At 29.6% G+C, this 9,496-nt stretch overlaps 1 protein-coding gene across 2 annotated transcripts; it reads left to right on the top strand.

Moving 5' to 3' along the window:
* Positions 1-4,190: 4,190 nt before the first annotated feature.
* On the top strand, positions 4,191-8,998 carry LOC109812639 (Mitochondrial transcription termination factor family protein). Of its 2 annotated transcripts, none has more exons than XM_083065355.1 (5): positions 4,191-5,195; positions 5,302-5,415; positions 5,866-6,042; positions 7,970-8,187; positions 8,586-8,998. In XM_083065355.1, the coding sequence occupies exons 1-5, from the start codon at positions 4,293-4,295 to the stop codon at positions 8,932-8,934; spliced, it is 1,761 nt and encodes a 586-aa protein (XP_082921481.1). In that variant the 5' UTR covers positions 4,191-4,292; the 3' UTR covers positions 8,935-8,998. The 2 variants fall into 2 exon arrangements, with proteins under 2 accessions (XP_082921481.1, XP_020232221.1); XM_020376632.3 differs by having other exon boundaries at positions 4,192-5,195; positions 5,860-6,042.
* Positions 8,999-9,496: the final 498 nt, after the last annotated feature.

The raw sequence follows: 9,496 nt of genomic DNA, 5'->3' as shown, positions 1-9,496 counted from the left end.
TATATAAATAAATAAATACATAAATATATATATATATATATATTACACCGTTCAATATATGTAAATATAACCGTTAAATTGAAAGTTCTTTATTCTTAGATTATATATATATATATATAATTTTATAAGATGATTTGATATTTCATTTTTATAAAATAAAATTACGTAATATATTCATTTTAAAATTTATTAAAATATGAACATTTTGATTATCTTCAAGTTGTAACATTTTATACAATATTCATCTTCAACTTAAAAATCAACATACATCTCAATTTATGAAATATAATCATATATAATCATCATATGTCATCATTTTATGAATAAGATTCAATTATTGTCAATATAAATCAATACAACTTGTAAAGATACACACAAATATCAAGTTTCACAAAAAAAACAAGGGTCTCATTAGGTGAAAGATAACTTCATTGGACGTCCAAAACTCTTTGGTGCCAAAATCATCAAATCTCAACTTTCTTAGGTCAAAATTTTTACTTTTGAAAATTCCTACATCTCAATTTAGAAAAACAACATCAATCTCAACCATTGAGCCACTATGATGTTAAACAACATCAACAACTTAAAAAAAAATTAAAAGAATCAAAATACAAGCTTTCTTACCTCAATTACATCACAAAACAAGAAGAAAAGAAGAGGATGGAGAAACCCCAAAACCCTCTGTATGGTGACTTCTCCATAAGATTTTTAATTTCTTAGCTTGAATCTCCATCTCAACTACTCAAACTCGGTTTTAGGGGAATTTAGATGCTCCTAGTGAAGTTAGAAGAAGTAAAGATCTTCCTTGGCTACACTCAGAGCTTATCCCTTTAAAACTTCTATCTAGAATGCAGAGAAATGAACTTATGATATTCATGTTCTTTGAAAACCTTAAATATTTTTTTCCCATTTTTGGTTAACTTTAACCTTAACTTAAGCATCTCTAAATAACTTAACTCTTAAGGATCATTTGAACCTTAGAGTCAACTTTCAAGAATCATTGGAAATAAGCAGATTGTTAATTATAAAAGTAAGTATATATATAAATAAAGATTAATTAAATATAATATAATAATTATTATTGGTAATATAATTACTATATATATTATTATATTTTTATAATGGTCCGGACACATCAGAATGAGAGGATCCAGAGATAGTACAAGTGTGAGATTGTATAGTTGAGGATAACTTAAATGAATTAATTTGTACCTATACTAACAATATGCATCTATTTTTTAGTAGCTTATCTCATCAGAACTCCACAGTTAAGTGTGTTTGACTTGAAGTAATATAGGGATGGGTGACCTTTTAGAAAGTTTTACAGAAATTGTGCAAGTAAAGACAAAACATACTAAAAAGTGCAAAATATAAGGGGTGTTACATTTAATAAATTTATTAAAATTAAACAGAAATTTTTTGACAATTTTTTTTTCGACGCCTCTTTTTTTTACGGATTTGCATTTGTCCGTTAGAAATTTACATTTCTTCTTATAGTGTTTATAGGTCACCATGGTCTAGTCATTATATTGGACACATTTATGTTTTGAACTTATTTTATTTTGAATCGTATGTTAGTCCTCAATCCTTAGAAACTTTTTATGAACTATTATTTATTTCAAGCAAAGATTTATTCAAATGAAATTGTTTTGTTTCATTAGTATTTATGAGTATGGGTATTGCTTGGTAGAAAGAGTCACAAATGATGTGTGGGTATTTCCTGTAATTTTTTTTATTTTCAATCATTTCATTATATTATTAATGTAATATTGTAATATTTTCATTAACATGACATGTTATGTTTATGTGACACAAATGATATGACATTTTGATAATGTAATACATGATAACATTAACAAACTAACATTTTTACAATAATGTTTGACAAAAAAAAACAAAATGAAACTTTGGATTTTATAGAGAAGATTAAAAAAAAGTTAAAATTATAAGAACAAAAATAATTTTTAAGCCTAATGTATATCATTTATCATAGGTATTTTTTTTATAAAAAAATGTTTGATTAACTAATACGTAATTAAAATAAAACTTGAGCTAAATCTTGACCATTAAAATAAAACAATCTAGCTCGGTTAAGGGTGGAAATGAGTCAACCTAAGTTGAGCTCAATTCATATTAGCTCAACTCAATAATATTTGATTTAGGTTATAACTTGACTCGAGTTTGATATAATTTTTTTAAGCTCAAACTTGTCTTCGTTCAAAAATGCAAACAACTCGTTTTAGCTTGTTAGTTTGAATTACATTGACCAAGAGTTAAAAATTTCAATTTATTAATAGATTTTAGATAAAATAATTGTTTAAGTTTTTTGAAAAGACAAAATAGAATTTATGCCGATAACTTTGCAAAGCTACAACGATCTAAAAAATAAAATATAATTACAATTAAAATTTGTATAAATAAAAACTACTCCACCTTACACAAAATAATTGAAAAATCAGTTCACAACCATGAAACTCTAAGGTATCTGCTTCTTATAATGTTATTAATATATAACTATTTTTTTAAAGGTTCTTTCAACTTTAAAAACTTTAATAAGCTGAAATTAAATAAAAAGTCAATTATATATTTATATGCTTAATCGATTCATAAATCAAACAAGTTAAACTGTATGCAACTTAAGTTTAATTTATTTATTTATCGAGTTCAATTTTTAGTTCAAGTTCATCTCATTTGTTCCATGAACCACGTACAATTAACTAAATATTGAATTAAATTTTGAACTACTTTTGTGTTAGTTTAGTTTATTGTCACCCTTACGGTGTCAATTAAAAATAATAAAATCATATTGATGTAAATTTTATTAATTATTTTTTCTTTCAATACTAGTCTTTCTCTCTCTCACACACATGCACGCATATTATAAAAGAATTATGCACTTTGTAAACATTTCACTCTTTACTCTCTCACATTTATTCTCTCATTTGAATACTATTATCTCATGAAGAAGTGAACTTTACCCTCCTAACATGTAATTATTATTTTTACATATCAAATGAATCTATTATTTAGTCGAGAGGATATAAATATTAAAAGGAAACATGTATTTTGCCTTAAAAATTAAAATGAATCACATTCAATGAGCTAAATATTAAATCAAGTTTCCAACTACTTTTGAATTAATTTATTTCATTACCACCCTTACTTGGTGTCAATGGATCATATATATATATATATATATCTATAAGATCAAATTACATTTATGTAATTTTTAGTAACTATTCATTGTTTAATATTATTCTCTCTCTTTCTCTCACACACACATTATAGAATAATTATCTACTTTGTAAACATTTTTTTTTACTCTCATATATTCTCTCATTTAAAAATTATTATCTCATAAAGAGGTAAACTTTACTCTCCTAACATGTAATTATTATTTTTTCATGTCAAATGAAAAATATATTATTTTGTAGAGAGTATGTAAATATAAAAAAGAAACATGTATTTTGCTTCAAAATTACAATATTATCCTTCTACATTATTTTTATATTTATTTTAATATTTTTTTATCTCTTTAAATATATTATTTTTATATTCATTTCAATATTTTCAACTATTATTTCTTTAAATATATATTTTCATAATATTTTCATATTTATTTCAATATAATTTTATATCATGATATAAATTACTTTTTTAAAATATAAAAAATAATTTACATATTTTAAACTATTTATTTATTACAAATTTTGATTATAATACAATATATATAATAAAAAATATTTATTTTTTAATAAATTTAATTATATAAAATAAATATTTAGCCTTTATGTTGCATGTATTAACTAGTTTAAACTCTTATTCAAAAATCTCTAATTAAATAAATGAGTGATTGAATTGGGATACTTTTAGCTTGGCCAGTATTTCTGAATTTTAGTATTAAATAGAAAGAGTTATGTAGTATTATTGTTTTAATTAATAAATAAATTAAAGTTATTTAAATGATAAATTAATTTTTAAATTTGAATTCAAGATTTTGAGATTCAATAATTAATTATAATATTTCAGTTGGATTAATATATTTTTATTATTTAATTTAAAATTTATTTTATTTTTAATAAAAATATAAAATATTTTATCTCATTAATAATTATAAAATTAGAAGATAAAAAAAATATAAAATTATGAGTAGAGAAATAATAACAAAAAGAGTAGAAAAGAAAAACAAAACATTGGATACAGAGGGTTCTAGATTTATAGTGAATTTTAGGATATGGAAGTGGATGGCATAGGGTAGGTATTGAGGAGATGATTGAACTTGTAATGTGAAGATGTTGGTTAAAATTCAAACAAATTGGTTTGTCCCAGCCTTTCCACACAAGAATAAGGGTTGTTTTGTGTTGAGTAAGTGCGTGTTATTCAGGCATCCTCCTCCACTTGAAATCAGCAACGATAAAGCAAGAAGAGGAAGAAGATCAAATTGGCATTGGCGTTGTGGATCGGGGGAGGCACAGACAGTCTCTGAATGGGAAGTGCAGGAAGCTCGTGCGGCTGTTTCAAGTTATCTTCGAGAATTGGGGGTGTCGAAGGAGGATTCGGTGTCCATGGCGTCAAAGTCACCTGGTTATGTGAAGATGTTGGTGGAAGGTGTGAAGGATTTGGAGCAGTGGCAGTGGGATGAACGAATTATGGCCTTCAGCTTCAAGGACAAGATTATTCACATGGCCGTTCAAAAAGGCGACAAAGGCAAACTTGCCTACTTAGAGACTCTGGGTTTCTCTCTCTCTTCCTCTATGAATGTCGCTACATATCTCTCCGCTCACACCCTCCCATCTCTTATGCACAAGGTTACGCGCATGAAGCAACTCTTCTTTTCTGCACACTCCCAGGGTGACTTCCACTTACTTGTAAAAAACATTCGCCTCATGATGCGTCACTTATCTATTTCAGCTGATGAAGACCTGCAACACACTTTGTCCTTTTTCGAAAAGCTTCAAGCTAGGCGTGGTGGTCTAAACATTTTAGCTTCCGAACATGCCGCTTTCCGTTGCTTAATCGAATCATTTCCTCGTCTACTTCTGTTATCAGTAGACAACCACTTCACACACATACTGGATTTTCTACATAATATTGGAATCCCCACATTTCGCATCTCCAACATAATACTAGCTTTCCCTCTTCTTCTCTTCTGGAATCTTCAACTCCTTAAAACCAGACTCCTCGCCTTGAACCAGGTTTACACTGCCCTTTCATTCAATTCTTCATAAACTGATTTCAACATCATAAATCCACCCACGATATTAATGCCTATTTCTGCCTTGAATTATCATTTTTTTATAGATCGATGTGCCTGGTAAAGATTATGCGAAGTTGTTGCTAAAATATCCTTGGGTTCTATCTGCAAGTATTCAACAGAATTATACGGAGGTTCTTGCCTTTTTATATTCTGTTCAGGTACGATTCTGTTGCATCATGGTTGCATGTGTCCTCTTTGCTTGTAACTATTTTTATTCACCAATCTCCTCTTTGATTATGTTCAAAATTCTTCACATCTTCAGGATTGTAATAAGTAGTCGAATAAGTCTATCTTTTCCTGTTATGGGACTTCCATTGAACCTTTTTTATTTTACATTGTGAAAGCTTTAGCATGCAGATGCTAATTTGAGAAATCCAGCACAGTTAAGTGTGCATGCTTTCTTTTTGTATATATTTACCTGGTATATTGATATGAAAGCCCCAGTCACAATCATATGACTGATTAGGGCTTATGGCTTGGTCCTATCAGTGCCTTGTTAAGAATTCAATTTGTTCCACGTGTATATGCTTGTATGTTTTCATTAATTTGACTGGAAGAGGGATTTATAGACGCTGGACTAGTAATAGAATGCTTCATTTTAGGTTCAGAAGACTTGGATAGACCGTGCAATTGAAAGCCACCCTCATCTATTGAGTTGTTCAATTAGCAAGCTGAAGTTGATGATAGATCAGTTTGCTGAACTAGGAGTTCGAAACAAAAAGTTGAATCAGGTTATTGCTAAAAGTCCCCAACTATTACTACGGGAGCCCAAAGACTTTCTACAGGTATTTATTTTTAGCTTCAATCAAATATATGATATGTAACAGAGATGTTATAAAAGCATAAAATCATTAATGCATGTTCAATGAACAACATATGCTTTTGAGACAGCATGTTCATGGCATGGTATTAGAGTCTTTATGACCATGTGGTCTAGAGTTCAAACCTTGATTCACCCATTTTTCTAATTAAGAAAAGGTTTGAAATTAAGCACTTGGTAAGGCAGCTTGTGCACTATCTACCTCTTATGTGAGGGGGCAAATTAGGGAGGTTATAATAATAAAATAAAATAAAAAATCCATGTGTCATTTAGAAAGGTCTTGTCATTCTCATTTGGTGGTAATCATCGGGTATTTCTTCTTGAAGTGAAGACTTCAAATTCAAAGCATTTAGATAATTGAAGGCTTTCCCACTTTGAGAGGTTGGGTGATTCTCATTTGGATGTGCTGATCTTTACCTTTTGAATTCATTTCGGAGTGACTCAGGATATAGAATTAGATTATGCGGGATTTTCTTGGGTTTGCTGTGGGCGAACAGAGAAGAAATAATTTTGTTGGCTCATTGGTTGTTTCAGGCTAATGATAGAATGGTGCTTGATCTTTGGGAATTTGGTGTCTAAAAGCATTGCTTTGGTGGCAATGTGGCTACCGCACTTTCCTTAAAAACTATCTTGTCATGGCATCAAGTAATATGGAGTAAGTATGGCGTAGATAAAAATTAGTGGATGCCAACCAATTATCATTGCAATCCTTGCAAGTTCTTCTTGTAGATCACCGGTTTATTTCAACTTGGGTGGTGATACCTTTATTAAGTTTTGAAAAAACAGTTAGTGCGGAATGAATATGCCTCTCTGAGAGGCTTTTGCTTGAATTTAACAACTCTAAAAAATTATGTTATGAACCCTCCCGTAGGATTGATTCAGGGGCCTAGAAAGAATAATCCTTCTAGCAACCTATGTTGGAAGCAAGAAGCAGAGTGGTCCTTGACAAAGCCCCTTTTAGACTATTACAAGTTGTTTTGAAAATTATTTCTCATCGGTAATATTCCAATCAAATCTTTCCTTCAAAGAAACTTTGAAGATATCTAATTAATAGGATCATAACTAACAATTATCCTAATTAAAAAAAAATCCCTAATTAATGAAACCATAACTATAAATTATCCTAATAGAAATAATAATGATAATAATATGAAATCAAGGATTCTGATATGCAGATTGTATTAAGATAGAACAAGATAAAGGAACAAAATAAATTGAAATAAATCAAGATTTAAATAAAGAGATATTCTAATCCTAATTAGTGGTCCACATCAAATTCATCCATTAACAATATCTATTCATTTCATGTCTCCTGAAGTTCCCTTGAAGATCACCCTTTTTTATTCTCTAAGCTTTATGATTTGTACCAATGATTTGTTGCTGATTTGTTGACTTCTCCCCTTCTCTTTCTTCTAGCATGTTTTATGTGCAGTTAAGATTTAGAGAGAGAACGTTTATTTTTTTCATTGTAAGGCATCTAATTTCTGTAAATTAGTGGTTTGAGGGATCTTGGATAGCATTGTGTTTCTGTGATTTGGAGTATGCTTTGATGGTTTACTACACAGGTTTCGGTTAAAAAGGAGCCTGCAGATGTGGTAGTATGCATTGCTGTTACTGTTTTTTTGTGGGTTATACCTCTGTAAGGGGTACAAAGGCTAGATATATAATAACCATTCACTAGCTTGAGGGGAATAATTGTAGTAGTCCCGCTAATTACTTATAAATTATTATAGATTAGGACCGGTTGTTTGTTGCTATAAATTTAGCCATTTTTAGGAAAGTATTTAAGCTGTTTAGTCTATATAATGTATCACCTTGTACAGTTTTATTATAAAACAGTAGTAATATTCAGAGATTTTTCATTCAAGTCTCTTGATCATTGTTACCCACAGATTGTTTTGTTGTTTGAAAATATGGATTTTGATAAACAAACTATCGGGAGAATACTTGCCCGCTGCCCTGAAATTTTTGCTGCCAGCATTAATAAAACACTACAGAGGAAGATCGAGTTCCTTGGCAGGGTTGGTGTTTCTAAAACTTTCCTTGGCGGGGTTATCAGAAAGTATCCAGAATTACTTGTTTCTGACACTGACAAAACTTTACTACAAAGGTATTGCTGTGACTCGTCTTTTTTTTTTTCTTTTTGCTTACCGTTGTTCTGGTATCATATTTGTTTACTCTTACCCAATCAATATATATACATTTCCTGGGCACCTTGTGTCATTTTCTGGCAGCAAGTATCTTCTATTATAAAATAATTCCTAGTGCTTTAGATTTTTGAATGATATAACCATGATATTGTTCTGATGCAATTCAGTTTTCTCTGGTCATTATATATGAAAATTAAAATAAAATACAATTTTCCAATTTATTTAACTGCATCATGACTGCTCATAAATGTACATTGCATAAACAGAAAAGTGAAACATGAACCTTGCTTCTGACCTTGAGCGATTAAGGTATCATTTTGTTTATTATCTAGTAATTTGATTTATTGATGCTCTGTAGGATAATGTACTTGATGAAGTTAGGGCTTTCAGAGGAAGACATTGCATATATGGTACGTACATTTTCTCCTCTTCTTGGGTACAGTATAGAGGGGGTTCTTAGGCCAAAAATAGAATTCCTTGTGAACACAATGGAGAGGCCAGTAAGAGATGTGGTGGGCTACCCTAGGTATTTTAGCCATTCACTAGAAAAGAAAATAAAGCCAAGATATTGGGTGTTGAAAGGAAGGGATATCAAATGTAGTTTAAAGGATATGCTGGCAAAAAATGATGAAGAATTTGCTGCTGAATTTATGGGTATCGGAAGGATGCTCGTCCGTCCTCCTGTGTCTTTTGACGATAGCCTGTAAAGATAATGATAGTATTTTATTTTTCGGTGTCATTTCCCTTGTAGAAATTCAGCTTATCACATCATATTCTTCTGTGTCTCTTATAATCATTTTCTGAAAGAAATTAATTCTATCGATTACAGTAAAAATCAATCTTTAGTTTCTTTAAAACAAAAAAGTGGACACCAAATTTGAGAAATTAATATATAAATAGTCGAAGTGCGTTTACATCATCTATGCACACTGCTTCGGCCTAGCTCTTTTCACTACTAAGTAAACGTGACACAAATTGGGTTTGAGTTTATGATGATGAGAATAAACCTAGTGTTCTGATACCCAGATCTTAAATAAATTTTTATAATTATCATTAAAAGAACTTAAAAAGAAAAATAAAAAACCAAATCAATTTTTTTAGTAACATAAGATTATTTAAGACCGTTAGAGTAAGAAACTAGATCGTTTAGGATTTGGATTTTGACTAAAGTAACTTTTGATGCAAAAATCTTTCAGGTAAAATTTATATGCAAAAATATCAAATATAAATAAAATTTGTAAGTTATTTATTTGATGAATTTGGTGGTTT

The sequence above is a fragment of the Cajanus cajan genome, chromosome 10 (assembly GCF_000230855.2).
Source record: "Cajanus cajan strain Asha chromosome 10, NIPB_CcT2T_4, whole genome shotgun sequence".
Classification (NCBI taxonomy): Eukaryota; Viridiplantae; Streptophyta; class Magnoliopsida; order Fabales; family Fabaceae; genus Cajanus; species Cajanus cajan.
This window is presented reverse-complemented; position numbering and strand designations above follow the sequence as displayed.

Excerpts from the sequence above, each read along its gene's own strand:
- LOC109812639 (XM_020376632.3), top strand. The coding sequence starts at position 4,293 with ATGTTGGTTAAAATTCAAACAAATTGGTTTGTCCCAGCCTTTCCACAC. Across the intron at positions 5,196-5,301 it reads GACTCCTCGCCTTGAACCAG|ATCGATGTGCCTGGTAAAGA; the intron begins GTTTACACTGCC and ends ATTTTTTTATAG. Across the intron at positions 5,416-5,859 it reads CCTTTTTATATTCTGTTCAG|GTTCAGAAGACTTGGATAGA; the intron begins GTACGATTCTGT and ends GCTTCATTTTAG.